The 18,096-nt window shown below is 35.1% G+C and overlaps 1 protein-coding gene across 1 annotated transcript in view; it reads right to left on the bottom strand.

The window, feature by feature from the left end:
* The window catches only part of LOC115448854 (zinc finger protein 608), a 118,412-nt gene that overhangs the window by 19,730 nt on the left and 80,586 nt on the right, over nt 1-18,096 (bottom strand). The window contains 1 exon segment of the mRNA XM_037439371.1: nt 3,260-3,383. Coding sequence (XP_037295268.1) covers nt 3,260-3,383 — 124 coding nt within the window.

The following is an 18,096-nucleotide window of genomic DNA, read 5'->3' as shown; positions in this document are numbered from 1 at the left end:
AGGGAAGAGTCAATCGCCACATCGAGCACAAATTCCAGACTCCGAGATGATACCGAGTAGAAAACCCAGCATCACTCACTGCCAGACCCGGGGTTCGAATCTGAGACTTCAGCACTGTAGTCATACCCTAATCCAACTACGCCACCCAGGCTGTCTACGCCAACGACGCATGTTCGAAGACTGACATTAATACATTATCCACGGTTTCCAACAGCGGTTCAAACTAAAACCACATTATATTTCTTACACCACATATTCGTACTTTACGTACTTATAATTTCAGTAAGCAATATTAATCCTTACTCAAAAGGTAATTAAGGTCTTATTAAATTACCTTATTCATTTATCAACTCGTATACTTTTAATCACATTTTGATGTGAAACGTAGTATAATTACCGACTTTGCGTTACTAGTAATAAAGTACATGACTTACGGTCTGTCACACTGAACATGGTACGCCGAACCTATTATAGTGTTATAAATATTAAATGGAAGCTCATAAGTTTTACAATTTTATAGTCTAACACGTGACGATGCGATGGATATTCAGTTGGAAACTGCCATTTATTATAACATATTGCCGAGTAGAGAAATAATTCTTCGCACAGGGCCAATTATGATACGTGGTTAACTTAGAAAGATCTGGAAATGACCGTAAGTGGAATTAGTTGTTCAGGTCACATAAATCATTGAAACGGCTTTGAAAACGTATCATTTATCGTTCTTAATCAAAGATTGTATTAATCATAATAGTATACTCACAGGAAACTATAGAAAAAATATTGGAAGATAATATTATCTTTCGTATCAATTATGATATCGTTAATGACATTTTAATCCGTCGCGACTTAACGACGCCCATAAACAATATCACCGTTTATGATGCCATTAAAAACAAAACAGAGTTATTTATCCTTAATGAAATCAACCGAAAACTAAATCTCTTGGCGAATGCGGAGCCATCTGTAAATAGCTACGTTTCCCGAAACGGTAACGGCTTGCGGAGTTCAGGGCGGAGTTTTCCTGGATCTCAATTAATATAAAACGTAAACAAGTTCAATTTATCCGGTTAATTTCGGCAACTGCCGGCTTTCATTCGTGACCGCTTCAAATTGCGTCATTATTCAATGTGAATAACTAAATAAGTTCCAATTTAGATTCAAACCAGTTTGTATTTGGTTTTGTAACTTTGTTTTTCTTGGATGCAATGTTGACAACATTACGGAAAGTTAACGTGGTTTATTAGGTTGGTACTTGATAATCATAAATAATCATATATTTTTTTCTTTGTTATAGTGATATTTATTAATGTAAATTATGACTATAATATCGTAATCTATTGGAATTTGTTTTATTGCTTAATAACAACGATTTATAAGTACCTTCCGGCCTTATTCAGATAATATAGAAATAATTCATTATAATTAACATTTTATTCTATCAATTTCTAGTTGCGTTGGAATATGTAAAAAGTATAAAACTTTCATTATAATTAAATCCTTCAGAACGGAACTTATTTAATAAGCAATAGAATTTAGCATATTGTACAAAAATTCCATCAAACTTATTTTATCCTTTTGACAAATGCTTTTGATTTGGCTGTATTTAGTTATAAATTATGGTGCCATAAATAACCACCGATATGATAACAAAGCTATTTCAAAAAGAAAATTGACACAAATACAACATTGTATCAATTGGTATTACGCTTATGGATTTAATGAAAATACTTATCTTTTGTAAAAATAACTCCGTTTTAATAACTATTATCTTTAAAGGCGAATATCGCTTGGTTTTTTACGTGGGTTGAAAGTAATACCTATACTGAAAACTAAAGTAGTTGTTTTTTTATTAATACCAGCATCGTTTTGTAATAAAATGTAACAAAGATAATAAATAATATAGTAATTCCAGAAAATAATAAATACAAATACGAATAGAGAATTTCTTTTATTGTAAGTCGATTAAAAAAGAAAAGATACAAAGCAAAATTATTGTTCCTTTCGTTATAGAATTTCGAACGGTCCATATAACCCGATTCTTACCGGCATCACTTTCGTCATTTATGTAAAATCTAATTATCATTAAACAATTTGCAAACTGTATATATACGTATTAGTACCTATACGTTATGTTATATGTTAATATGTTAATATAACGTATACGTACTAATATAACTGACATAGAAATACATAGGTAATGATAGTTAACTTTCGGAAAATTTCACTCTTCGCCACTGATATACTAGGTGTTTTATTAACACTAAATCCCGATTTATTGTTAGTTTTCCGTCTACAAGAATGCGATAATGCATGTAATGGAAACCGAATTATACAGATCGATAATATAACGTAAATGCCTTTATAATATTGCGTTAGTGTTTTAATATTGTGTTTTCAAATGCCAACAACAAAACTGTTTTAAAGTCCTTCAATTAACATATCAGGCAATCAATACGAAATATAAAATAATTCTAATCTCCGTTAATCGTCGTGTAATCGATTAAACCGTTGAATAAAAACTTAAATAACAATTTACAAAATGTATGCATGACCTATCTTTATATTGCCATATCGGCCATTTTGTGATTTTGACAGAAAACACACTTTTTGAATGTATGATGAACAAAATCGTATGGTTGCGAGCGAAAATTAATTGAAAAATTAATATACTACAGTTGAACTGGCTTACAGGACATTTCATGGAAAAAAATAAGTAGAATTTTATTATTGCTGTCGTATAAAGGTTTAACAATGTAATTGTTCAATTATAAACGTATTCAACTGTATCTGTGTACGAGTATGATGTTATGCGAGGCCAGTATGCATCATTAATTCGGAAAATCGAGGTTATTACAATTTAATAAATACTCCTCATTGTGGCAGAATTAAAATATAAGTAACACAATTTGTACGTATTTTATAAATTATAATTTATAATTTATAACCATGAAACTTATATGCTTATTTATGAGTAAATATTTAAATAATTGTAATACATAATCAATGAGCCATATTTTTTTTTCCCACGTTAATATATATTAATAATGTTCATACGATTATCCCATAAGCCTCGTGTGTCGCCCGGTCTTATAAATAAATATAAATTGGCTTCATATGACTAATTAACCTCAATCTTATGGTCCTCACATAAACCATAACTCGCAAAGCATATTAAAAGTACCAGGCGTGCATAAGCGTGCAAGTGGAATGATGAGCGCGCTACTGTGCGGTGCTTCGTGCGCTAGTAACAACTCACCACCTTCCGTCTCATGCCAGACGATGCCCTCCAACGTGACCGATGTACCAGGCTCGCAGGGGCCGAGGCAGTCCGGCTCGGTGATCGTCCCCACTGACGTGCCCACGCACACCTCTGCCGTCTCCTGTTGAGCAAAGATTGGAAATTAGATATCGCGTATTTAGTAATCCTTAGGGCTCATTACAATAAACCCAAACAAAATGAATGTCGCTATTACGTTTAAAACGCCTCTAAGTTGCGTAAAGAATGAAGGGTACTATTTCTGACAATAATATTATTGTTATTTTCTTGTGTGTCGTTAAATGATGTTCAAATACCCTAGTTCAATGTTGGTAACCGCAAAAAATTATCACTTCGCTATTGTCATCCAAACCATTGTAAAGCATAATTCACACTTCAGATTCGTGATACCAAAATAAGTTAACAACGCCAAACGTTCACAAATTTGTGAATCATAAACAGCCGTTTATATAAACATATCTGCATTTATTTAATAAAATAAATACATTTCAAAGTCCAGAGTAGAAACAGAATGAGCTCGTAAAAAGCCGCCAATACACTTGTGCAAATACACGTGAAACAAAATAAATTACGAGCCATATCCCACGCGGAGATCCGAAAATACTTATTCACGCTTTAATTAAAATAAGTAATTAATCGGATCATTGATTTAATAAATAATTTCGATTGTTAATCGTTATATAGCGATTCAAGTTTGCAATTCACGAGCAATTAAAGTTCGAATTCTTTTATAATGGACCGTAGGTATATACATAGTAATATAGGTTCTAAATACAAGAATATAACCAAGGTCTGGATGATAGTTCTCATCAAAAACGTTACATAGCCTTGGACAAGATATGGCGTAGAATTTTTCTAAATCTATAGAATCCTTTTGATGGCATTCTCTGACATATACTATACAAAATGATCAGATGCTGAGAAGCAAAATTTTTGAATCCATGTAATGATAAAACACAGCCATAGGATAAGATAATCTATATCAAAATACCTAAAACGCATTTTACGATACTCCAGACTGAAAGATAAAGGTTTTACTCACATCCTATTGTCATATAGTCCTAATAGAATAAGAAATTAGCGAGCCCTATTCCGTCTTCACGGGCATAACCGTCCATTTGCAAATACAGGCGTTCTAATCGAAGGATAGCTTTCGTAGCCGTATAGATAAATAGAGGACTTTTTACTCTCTATCTTTCTATTTGATTAATTTCGTTGCGGGATAGTGACAAATTAGTTTTCCCAAAGACTTGCCGAGCTTCACTGCTCGGTGTCATAAAATGCGTGCCACTGCTGATCCTGGCTACAGGAGTTATAGTGGTGGGTGTGAGGACGGAAAAGTCTCTTTTATCTATACAGCTTTCAAACCTAACCCTCGATCAAAACTCCCGTAATGGCAAAGACGGACATACCCCGATAGACGGAATAAGCCCCTTAACTAAATAAAAAAGTAATGAATTAACCTCACGATCTACAATTAAATAGTCATATAGAAATGTTAAAAAAACATAACGATATTTTTAATTAATCGAAAATTGCACGAGTCGCTACATTTTAACGAGCCTACCGCAAACAACAATACGTAATTGGTTTTCGATATAAATGAATGAGAAATATTTACCATTATCATCGGGACGTAATGAAATGAATCCGATATAACGTCGACACTTTAGTGATTAATAATCTATAATGTACACAAAAGTAGGAAACTGGACAGCGAAACCTAATTCACTTGATTAAGCAGCTTGAACTGTTTTATGTAATGACATAAATTAACAATAGGAAGACATTATTGAATATTATTCTGAAGAATAAAATGGGTGTTATATCAAGAAACAATAGCGATGGTCGGCAAGTGAATTAGCGGCATTTTTCTTTTTTCGATAAATTAAGACTAAGTTCAAAAAACGGAGAGAAATGTGCTAATTCCAAATGCGTATTAAACTCAATGACAAATAAATATAGCTTTAGTCAATAAACCTGAAAACCGACTATATATTATGTATCAACAGGACTTTCTCGCAGACCGAGCCACGAACAAAATTTAACACATAATTATCTCAGTTATTATAATTTATCTCACGCAACGATCGAAACAACTTTGAATATCAAGTAACATTGTAATCGCGTGTAGTTGAATCTAATATTAATTATTCCGTAAACACAAGTTACATAACTTCAAAATGAAAATAACGTATGGAAAATCAATAACAATCTGTCTTGACAAATACTAATAAAGGATTATACGGTAGTACAGTAAAACTCGAACTGCGGCCCGCCGAGCGATTTCAGATGGACCTTAAACAGTCAATTAAACGTTCGCAAGACCATTTAAGCTGCATGTTATCCTTATAACAATACAATAATTAAATAAATTGACAATACTTATTGATACAATTTTAAATCTTTGAATTTCATATTTAGGTAAGCACTTAAGTAGGGTAATAAATTAACATTCCGATCCGAGGCACCATAACTAAGAGGACTTTGTGGTGCCGTATAAAAAACGACTACTGTATGCATAATAATATCAACCCTGTATTATATACTGCCCCACTGCTGGACACGGGTTTCGTCTTCTATTAAGAAGGCTTTAGATTTCAGTCCACCACGGTGGCCTAGTGCGTTGGTAGACTTCACACACCTCCAAAATTGTACGACTGTCGTATTTCATAATCCTTCTTAACACCTAATAATCGCTTCTTAATAATATCAAGCAAAAACAGATCTTAGCAACAACGCAAATCCAAAAAAGGATTTGAGCCGATAATTTCAAGCCAATTATCTTATCCTTCGTACCGAAGTTGCGTCCGCAATCTCCTTGGAATACACTATAAGTGACCACTTCATTCGATACTCACATTAAAGTACAAATGGCGTGTCATTATTCAACAAGATAACTAAATGGAAACGCTTGTGTGCGGCTCGGTTCATTATTTATTGATAACATTAATATCCGTTTCAGATTTGTTAAGATCTAAATGCCAATAATCTTAAATTCAGAGCTCATTGTATACTTAGTGGTGCAAGGATTAGTACAAGAATTAGATCATGAAGTCACTTTAAAAGGCTGATTAAAATGTTTAATTATATCATAATTCTTTGTATCTCCCCGAGGTCGTTTTGAAATAAAAGTATATTTTTGTACTTTATTAGAAATAATATAATGACGAAAAGTACACAATGCTAGTAATAAATAACAGGCAAGTGTCAAAATGTGTAATTTTACTTTCTACCCAGACGATTTCTTTGAATATTATTGACGTAGAGATTTTTCATGATTGTAGTTTATTACAAAACCGCAATGCATTACCAAATTTTAAAATGACGTAATTATAAAATGAAAATATTAAATGAACTCAGGTTGACTGGTAGAGAATGCCTCTGGCATTAAGTCCGCCTTTATATGTTTTGTATGAAGTGCAATAAATAAATAAATAAAATATGTATAATAAATGATTACATACGTACATTCCGAGAGTATACGTGCACTCTTACAAACTTCTGACCTTACACTAATGTAAATTATCATTGTATTTTGGTTTTATTCACAAGTTCCCATGTATTAAATTTCTATACAATTTACAAACATGTTACTAACTATATAATATTATAAATACGTATAATGTAATGCAAAGACGAAACCTCTTGTACTTCAGACATAAAAAAAAACATTACAGAAATATTCAAATTAGGTTTTACCGTATTCGTTTATAATCCCTCGGAATAAGAACTACATTTCCTTACTATTATAATACTACTTCTTACGTTACCAAACTCTACCTTCTTTCGTAAAAGATTTCTAGTATTAAATTAACCTAATACTTTAATCCTTTATTTTTAAGTTCTATTTAGACGTAGCATAAGAACGCTTCGCCGATAAAATCTCGGTAAAACTTACAAATATTAATATTATATTCAAAAACTGTTACGTAGTCTATAAAATTTTGCATAAACATCTAGTTTTGAGTCGACGATACGATTTGAGACGCGCGTCAATTTTATTAAAAATGGAAGTATTTTTTCCGTGTTTATATTATATTTTACTAGCGACCCGCCCCGGCTTCGCACGGGTGCAATATTTCTCCACTATTTAATGGATGTTATTATACATATAAAGCTTCCTCTTGAGTCACTCTATCTATTAAAAAAAAACGCATCAAAATCCGTTGCGTAGTTTTAAAGATTTAAGCACACATGGGGACAGAGAAAGCGACTTTGTTTTATACTATGTAATGATACATATTGATATTTATTAACAAAACCAGTAAGACGTTGACACATTGCTCCTATCAAAGAAATTATACTATATAGTTAGTTTTAGACTGGACATCGGGGCCAAATTTTTGCTTCAAAACTTACAACGAATTGGTAAGAAGTCGCTGTTTTATTTAAAATGTCCGTATGACAAGATGTCACAACGTCCTTAAATACTAATACAAAAATAATGTTACAGAAAATATGCTAATATTCGCATTAAGAACGTGCAAATCATGATATGGAAAACATGAAGTATTTTACATTGATATTTTGCTATTTCACAGTAGATTGAGTAACCAAATCAAATAAGCGCAAAATATTTGTATGGCAATTTTCTCAATATAACACTCTCTCGCTCTATATAACATTAAAACTCTTTGACTACTATGAAAGATGCTTTGACGTACGCGATGGTTATCTACGAACTTATGCAAGAAGCGGCGAGAGACGTTAATGTAAAACATTGCACATGTTATCCAACCAGAATTATTATCCGGAAGAACATCGCGCGTTTTGCAGAAGAAAAAAAAATCGACAAACATCTTAATGAGCAGAAAACAGTTTTTTGTAAAAGAAAACTGGTTTTGGAAACTTTACGTCAATATGTCTTGTATCTGATTGTAAGATAATTTTTTGTGGAATAAACATCACAGTATATGGAAAGAAAAGACAGTATTCATCGCTAAACAGAATTCTAAGATTATATGCGTGTATTGGGAAGATTGTCAAAAAGTCGCTTACGCGATGGTTACTCAATTTACCGTATAATAGCAAAAGACCAAATAAAAATACTTCTTTTTTAACCATACTGTGATTTGCACGTGTTTGATGCGCATATTTGCTGTAAATATGTTAATTTGTATTAATATTTAAGGACGCTGTGATATATTGTCACACGGACATTTCAAACAAGCTAACGACTTATTACCAATTAGTAATAACTTTTGAAGCACAAATTTGGTCCTGATCTATAAGAAACTATAATGTTTAATGTCTTGGCTGAATTCACTTATTAATGCTTTTGACGTAGGACGCGAGGTGGACGTATGAATATACCTACGGGTCATTTTGACATTGCGTTATAACATGAACTCTTCTTGAGACACAAATGCGGTCTGCAAATCATTCTTAATTAGATTTAACCTAAGTACGAAAGGAAAGCCGGCAAGAATCGGGTTATAGGGATTAGGGACCTTCGCCAATGGCTAACACAAAAATCAATTCCCCGTGTAACGGGAACCATGTTTTCAACTACATTTTACTCTTACTAAAAATGCACATCAGAAGCAAATCCTACACAACATTTAAACCAGATACGAGAATAAAATCAGATATTAATTCAGATGATGTCCATGAAACTTGACCGTCAAGTATTTTGAGAGTTTATATTGGACTGAGAACAGTCCACATTCCATTGTTCAAAACGGCTACATCGTAAAAACACACTACACGCGTCAATAAAATAATTCTTGTATAACGTAGAGTTCCTACTGTTAAACAAATATTGTTTATTTAATTCAATACATGAATATCATTTTTGTGGCATTATATATTAATAAATTTTAATACGGTTCAAAATATTAGCATACATCGTAGGTTTCATGTTAAAAAAGCCCACGTAATATCAATAAAATTGTTTACAATAAAGACTATAATGCGTGTTCATTTTACAAAAGCATAATAAATTGGCCGTTGAATTTTCAACAACGTAATTGAAATTGATAATTATTAATTTGTAATAAATTTAATATCGCTTACATACTAACGGCGTGGCTTATTGGAAATGTTTTAAATAATTTACTTCTAATAAAATATAGCCTGGGTTGCAGGGCATGGCTAGATACAGATCGCTTTTCATAACAACAGCTCTTATAATTTCTATTGCTGCTAAATCAGTAATTATATTTTTGGATGTAAACTTTCTAACGGTAAATTATTACACAAAGTGCTCAAACACCACAACCTCTTGAAAGAAACCCTAAAATATAAAAGACTGCAAGGTGTCAAAAGACACTTAATGCTGAAAAGAAGTAATAATTCATGTTAAAATATCGCAAACCCTCAATATTTCTGACGAAACGATTTAGCGAGAAAGTAGATGTATAAAAATAATGATCACTTATACAAATACTTGATAGATTAGAATGAAATAGCTTTTTTTACTTTCAACCAATTTGATGACGCTTTATAATGCAAAGACGGTTTACCGAATTTATTTTGATCCTATGCGACAGGTAACAAACATATCGTTACATTTCGATAATCACAAATTCCATAATCCACAAGAATTTACCAATTATATTACGATGCTGCTACTTTGAATTGCTGATCATAGCATTGAGACCCATAACGTCATAGGTTTTACAAATTTTATTGCTGCTAACCCAGTAGAGATGTTTTCTAAATCCACCAAAATATGGCAATTTCAATTGGCAACAATACCAAACTGTTGCCTGATGTTAAATTTAGCGTTTGCCACTAGCGCGCTGAGCGGTATTGGCCAATCGCTCTGTCTGATCGTTATTGATATTTGAAGACGAATGAGAAATGTCACACGATTATAAATTAGTGCTGCCAAGATTTATAAGAATTATAACTTCATTATAAAAACATTTAATGTTCGACAAAACAAATTAATGTAAAAGATAAGTGACTAACTATAGTTTTTTATTTGTATTTTTTTTTTTTTTTTGTTAATTTCATGCTGTGTACAAGTTGTTTAATTTTTTAATTCCTCGCGCTGACCCTGACCGTGATGAAGGCATCAAATTAATCTAAAAGAACGCCCATTTTACCTTCTATTCTTTGCCCCCATCCCGTTTCAAAACAAACAAAAATGACCCCTAGTTTGCGTATTCCTTTGTTTTCCAACAGATTCATCGGTCTTTATTCGTAGAACGAAAAATGTTACTTAACATTTTAAGACCTCTTTTAAAATGAATAATAACTGTTATTACTTTTGTCCTTCGTTTTCGAGCCTAGAAATGTTTTACACAGGATTTGTGAAAACTACTATAATAATATAATACATTTTGTGCCATTAACGTGAGTTACCACGCAGTTTATATCCAGACTAAACATTTATTATTCAAACACGTCAAAGGAATACGAATGAAAATGTCTTACGTCTATTTAGATTGTTTTCAACAAGCTCTAGGATCCTAAATAATCTGATAATGCGTGACAAAAGAGTTCAATAACTTACTCGTATATTTCACTTTATTGGCAGCAATAAGTAAGAAACATATAACTTTCAGAGACTTTGCCATGTGTAGAATCTTATAAAAATAGTTTTCATTGGACGCTATTTATATTCTACGTATAAAAAAGTGAAATTGTTTCTATTGTCAGAAAATGGAACATAGTATCCATCATAAAAACTAAATTACTTGTATACTAAAGTTTGTACCATTACATATGACTAATATATAAATAAAACAAGCCCGAGTCACTTCATTCGTTTCGTATTAATTGCATGCAATAATCCAATACGGTGTCTGGAACGATTTACCTCAAGTAGACGAACATAAAACGTGTAAGTAATCAATCAATGTAATCTCAGTAGAGTTAACATCGCCCGTCGCCCTACACAACGGTTACTCCATTTAATTGCGTAATGTTAATCAATTGTTACTTATTGCCCTGTCATATTGTTTTGCAGCGGGCGGCCGAATGTATTATATTATTCATATAAAGTATCGTGACAGTTGAAAACGAGCATAATTTAACGAATATATTTGCGTATTTACCCGCTTTTAATATGCATGCGATTTTGCTCATCGATAAAATATTTACAATTTCGAAAACGTTGGAATTAAATAAACATACCAATTTCTCTTCAACCATAATTTCGAAGCTCCTTCTTCGGTTAGGGAAAATCATTACTGTGTGTAGACCGCGCTACCAAGACACTGGGATTGCATAAATGCGAAGAACGTTTACGCCGTAGAACATAATCAAATGAAGCCATTTACATTCAGCACTCGACGCCAGAACGAAACGTGCGAACATCCCTATCTCGCTCCAACACACGGCTAATGGCCTCACAAATTGCAAACTAAAGCACCGATAGCACTGAATCCGAGAGATGTCGACTTCGAAAATAGTAACTATCGGAAAAATAACAAAATTTTATGTGAATCGACAGATATTATATCCGAACAATAATCTCTTCACGTTCCAATATCTAACAAGGAGGAAACGACGCCGAGGGAAACCGGCGAATGTAATGTCGATTCCATCTTTCGTACGCTACACCGGCAATGATTGTGTCGGAGAAAACGTGGAACACATTCATGACATCAAAAGTAATTTGCTCGCACGTTAGAAATATTTATAGCCCATCTCACTAATTAGAACGACAACCGTGAGATGAAGTCGTGTATCTAAATATTTCAAGTGAGATAAAAGCTAATAATCTATTATATCACTCCCACGCGACGCCTATAAATAAAATTAAACGCTTTATTGTTAGTTGAATGACAAATGTGCTATCGGCTTACGCCCACCGCGCGGCGACGCGCACCGGTGCGAGCGCGGCGTGCGACGGGCGAGAAACGCGCGCGGCATGCGACGCGCACGCCTCGCAATGCACGCCACTCTTACCGCAAACATATTCATATTTCGACACGGTATATCGCTATTAAATCCTTTATGTATGCCGCGAACGTTACAAGAGTTGAGATGGGGGAGGCGACGCGCGAACCCGGAGGGGACGCCGCGCCGCTCGACTCACCCGCCGAACTTATGAGCGCCGGCTCAATGCTCTCCTGCTAGTTGACTGCAAACACGAGGGGTCGACCCCGGCCAGCTGCCACTTTGTCTCCACGGGCGAATTCGCTTGGCACACGGCACCGCGCCGAGGGAAGCAACGACAAAAAATTTATACGACCAAATTCAAATTTACATTTCAATAACAGTCGGTCGAGCACTCGCTAGCGGCCATATCGTACCCAAATAACGGTGCGAGATAGAGTCGCGCCGCGGCACGGTGTAGCCGCCTCGGGAAACAATAGGGTGTAAATCAATTCACATCCTAAACGAACAAAAGAGCGCGCCGAGCGGCTGGTAATGAACGCCGCCTCACCTCCAATTGAGACGCAGCGGCCACAGCTCCCGCCGCGCCTGCCGCTCTCTCCATCTTTCATTGCGGCTCTGCAGGAACTAATTTGTAGTCGCGTCGCTACCTCGCACCGAAAAAGGAAAGCGCCTCGACGAGCCGACACCATCCTACATGCGTAATGACTCGGAACAATGTCTCTCTGGGCGCGCACTTCTCGTCGGTGCCTATTCCAAATGTGCAACGGTTCGGTGGGGTGCACGGCATCGCATCTAAATCTTGCGGATTGTCAAATATTTGGCAACAAACGTGTTTGCCGAAGCCCGGCCGCGATGTCCAACAGTGTAACCGAATTACAATCCACTAAACTGGGAGAACATGCGTCATTAAAATAATTTAGGGAAATGGCACGTTTTAGTGCTCGCGTTTATGGCGGCGAGGTGGATGGGCGCTGAGCGGCGAGCGCGGAGCGTGGAGCGCGGTGCCGCGCGCCAGCGGCAATAAATACCGGCCCAGCGCCACCCACCATCTTGTTTATACACCACCTACCCGGGACGGTACATTAATTTTGTGCTATGCGGAATAAGTGGCGACAAAGAGTGTTCGTGTCGGCTAATGGACTAGAACACATCAACGTTACGACGTTGTATGAAGTTTGCCAAGAAAAAGCTCGAGCAAAATGGATGAACGTCAAATAAGGATGATCCCCGCGTTAACTGCCGACCGAATATGCAATACCTTGACCCGTTTCAAGGAAATTAACATTTAAATGAACCTGTGGAGGCGACAAAAGCGGTTGCCAAGAAGTAGAAATAATAATTAACGCGCGCCCGCTCCTCGCCGCTTTGAAGTTCCGTCGCCGCTCGGTGCACAAATATGCATTTGTATTCCGGCTGCGCGTGTACAAAGGTCAAAATTAATGCTTCAAAGCGTCACTTGTCTTTGACATAAACCGGGATAGAAACTTATGAACACAAGTAATAACCATTTTTATAGTCGGAATAAAATTTGACAACGTTAGAAGCGTACTTCATGTGGCTATTAAAATAGAATAATGACGAGGTGGCGTCATAAACTCCAGCGGGCACGGACAATGGAGCGACATAGTGTCAGAGAGATACGGACAGTTTTACTAGAAAATTTTTATCGCACGGGTGCGAATGTTAAACATTTTAGACGGGTGAAAATTTGCAATAACTGCGCTGTTTGTAAGTTTTTGAAACTGGTGTAAAGAACGTTAATTTGTTAGAGGTAGTCAACTGGTCGACCAAATGTCTAAAGCATACACTACTTGAATAGAACCACAGTCATACAGAAAACCTTAATGACGTCACAGCTTGCCGAAAGATATCCAGAAGCCAAAATATCTTCGATTGATATTTCCAAACTATCCGTTATCCGTAATCCTCGCAGTCTCTAGCCATTTAATCGAAATAAAAAAGCCGGCGTACGTACGAGACATAAATAATGATCAGTGGGACAATCCGGGCGGCGCCGGGGCCGCGGTCAGGGCTGCACGGACCCTTCTCATGCTGACACCGCCTAATTAACTTTGCACAATTCGATTTGGCCGCGCAACTGTTTCAATATTTGTTTATCTAACCCTCGTTGCTTTTGACGCGTACTCTTTTAATTAGTCATTACTTTTTGCGTGTTTAAATACTGTCTAACTTAATTGTATTTGGGATGGAAATTAATGAGACTTCATTTAGAAATAAGAATTAAACTGTAATAGTTTTTGTATGTATATAAAGTAGGTCATACAAAGTCGAACAATCTAGTGACATGTTATTTTGAATTTGGAATGTCTTTTTAATAACACATGCATCTCAACTTGATAACTATCTTCAACTATATCTACTAAGCACTTATTACAATCAACTAAACAGGTTTAATTTCGCTAAAGCTCGCTTCTTCAACTATGTCAAAGGCCTTTGAATCACTGGTGTACGCGATACTATACCATGATTTCATAAATATTTTTTCTAAGAACCAACACGGGTTTGTCACAAAAAAATCAACAACCACTAATCTAGTAACTTACATCTCTGATCTAACAACTGCGGTTGATGAGGGATTGCAAGTAGACGCAATATATACCGACTTCTCAAAGGCCTTTGACAAGGTCAATCACCGATTATTATTGTACAAATTACAGTTGTTGGGTTTACCTGACGCTACATTAAACTGGTGTCATTCATATTTGGACAATAGATCAGCTGCAGTTGTAGTAAATGGAGATGAATCCGAACCCCTTTCTAGCTACATCTGGTGTACCACAAGGCTCAATACTGGGACCCCTATTGTTTAACGTATTTATAAATGATATATCTAGTATATTCAAATATTCCAAGCCTTATTTGTTTGCTGATGACTTAAAGTTCATACGCACGATACGTACTATCGAATACGAATCAGATACTCAACTTTTACAAAAAGATATAGATAACCTGAGCCAATGGTGTACAGAAAACCAAATGGTTTTAAATTGTGATAAATGCCACCATATTAAATTTACCCGAAAGCGGAAAATAATTCAAAGCACCTACAACATTCAGGGAAATTGCCTCACTGAAATAACCACCATTCGAGACTTGGGTATTCAACTAGACAGTGAATTACGTTTCACAGACCATTATAATGCGATAGTGGCGGCTGCATATCATTCGCTAGGTTTTATACTGCGATGTTCAAAGGAATTTAAATACCCAAATACCATCATGATATTGTTTAACAGTTTTGTACGGAGCAGGCTTGAATATTGCAGCGCCGTTTGGAACCCGACTTACCAAATCTATACTACCAGAATAGAGAGAGTACAAAAAGACTCGTTCAACGCCTATCTTTTCAAAAAACATCGCAAGGTCAGTCAGATCATACACAAAAAGACTTGAACACTTCGGGTTAGTCACTTTAGAAACTCGTCGTACTATCGCAGACCTAAAATTCCTTTATAAGCTCCTCAATAGCCACATCAACTGCCCCGACCTGCTTAATAAGATAAATATTAACGTCCCCCGCAGAATTCCCCGTTACCCCGTCACACACTTAATAAGCAGATGCACTTTTTAGTAAACCATTACAGTGATAAATTTATATTTTTGGACGTCAATAATTTTATTGAAAAATGTAGTTTAAGTTTGACTAGGGATACAGTGTATCTGACAAATACTTGTAGACATTCTATAGCTACATTGTTAGCATATAATATTAAGACAGTCATAAGTACTATGACGAAGTCCTCAATTACTACATGTTTTAGTAGTACTACTAATACTATTGTAGTCAATAATTTAAACATTTAAGTATGACAACAGAGGAAGATGACTTGTTTTAATGTTAACCCACCAAAACATAAATCGTTTCTCTGGCAAACTTTTTGACATTGAGTTATTTGTGGAAAGGTATAATGTTGATATTTTATGTTTTACTGAGACATGGTTGAAACCAGATAGAATGGCGTTTAGTGTCAATGGCTACAGAGTTGCCAGCTCGTTTATTAGGATTTCAGCAGAAGGTGGAGGCACCATGATCCTCATCAAGGATGGTATCTCTTACAAGGATAGACAAGATATAACAAAACTTTCTGTTGAACGAGTGTGTGAGGTCTCATGTGCAGAGACTAGTGATTATATCATATTGTGTGTATATAGGCCTCCTTCATCCAACATATTAGCTTTTATCTCTAAAATGGAGGATATTCTAAAAACTTAAGATGCATAGTAAGATTTTAGTCTGCGGAGACTTTAATATAGATTTACTGATAGATACAACAGACAAAAGTTTATTTTTGACTTTGCTCCAATCATTTAATCTTAACTGTCACTTTCTCGAGCCAACTAGACTAACTACAACTTCGGCCACGTGTATTGATAATGTTATCTCAAATTTTAAAATTGACTATAAAGAATTATTAACCGGTGTTCGCTCAGACCATACTTGTCAAATGGTCAAACTTAATTGTGTAAAACAAAGAAGTAAAAACATTATTAAATTTAGACCACTATCCCTACGTAATTTGCAGAAATTTAGCACAAAACTTAATTCCGTGCTGCCTATGCTGACTTGCGACTCGGACAACCCAAATAATATGTTTGAAACATTATTAAATAGTGTGACAAATGTATTCAATAAAACATGTAGTGTAAAATCAGTAACACTAAAAATAAAATATCTTTCAGTGCTTGGGCAACCAAAGGTATTAGGCGTAGTAGAGATGTTCTATACGAATTATATGACAGAAGGTCCTTTACACCTGATGTCAAATTTACTAATTATGTAAGAACATACTCTAAAATTTTTAAAAGTGTATGTAGGTATGCCAAAGCTGCTTATATTAGTAGAAATATAAAAAAATCGGATAATAAAATTAAAACAACTTGGAGAATAATTAATACTGAAACTGGCAAAACTAAGTGTAATGACAAGATTGTATTAAACATTAATGACGAACTAGTTTCAGACAATAATTCTGTGGCTAATTACTTCGAAAAGTTTTTCAATAACATACCATTTGAGACGACAAAATGTCTGCCATCCTCACCAGAGGCAGCTGAGTCATTCTTAAAACAATATTTAGATTTATCAATTCCAAATTTCGAATTTGAATGTGTTACTCATTATGATGTTATAAAAGTATTCAGGAGCTTAAACATGAAGAGTACTGAAGATCTTTGGGGTTTGTCTGTTAAAGCGTTGCAGTCAGTGATAGTTAGCATCGCCCCAATCCTTTCTGATATTTTTAATTGCTGCATAAGAGACGGCATATTCCCTGATCTTATGAAGATAAGTAAAGTAGTACCAATTTTTAAAACTGGTTGCTCCAACACCCCCCCTCCAATTATAGGCCTATTTCTATTTTACCAGCTTTAAGTAAAATATTCGAAAAGTTAATGCTTAATCAAATGCTGGTGTTCTTTAATAAAAATGAGATTCTACATGACAGGCAATTCGGTTTTACAAAGGGTAGGTCCACGCAAGATGCAGGACGTGCATTAGTTAAAGCTGTGTTGGATGCCTGGGAGGGATCGCAGGATGCTTTAGGGGTATTTTGTGATCTTTCCAAGGCGTTCGATTGCGTTGATCATGGAACCCTCATTTTAAAGCTCCACTATTACGGCATCAGGGAGTGGGGCTTAAACTAATATCTTCATATTTATCGGGTCGGAAACAAAAGTTTTTATCAACAACGTTTCCTCTGCAGGGTCCACAGTTGGGATTGGGGTCCCCAGGGTTCAATTTTGGGACCATTTCTGTTTTAGTTTATATTAATGATCTACCGTACATTATTAACAAAATGGCTGAAGTTGTATTATTCGCTGACGACACTTCACTAATATTTAAACTAAATAGAAGGGAAGGAAATTTTGTAGAGCCAAATAAAGTATTTAAATTGATTTCTGACTGGTTTTCTGCCAATAATCTTCTATTAAATGCAGCAAAAACTAAATGTGTTCGATTCTCGTTACTGAACAAGATTAATGGAACTGATATTGAT

The sequence above is a fragment of the Manduca sexta genome, chromosome 16 (assembly GCF_014839805.1).
Source record: "Manduca sexta isolate Smith_Timp_Sample1 chromosome 16, JHU_Msex_v1.0, whole genome shotgun sequence".
Classification (NCBI taxonomy): domain Eukaryota; kingdom Metazoa; phylum Arthropoda; class Insecta; order Lepidoptera; family Sphingidae; genus Manduca; species Manduca sexta.
Note: the sequence above shows the minus strand (reverse complement) of the source record. Positions and strands in the feature narration are given on the sequence as shown.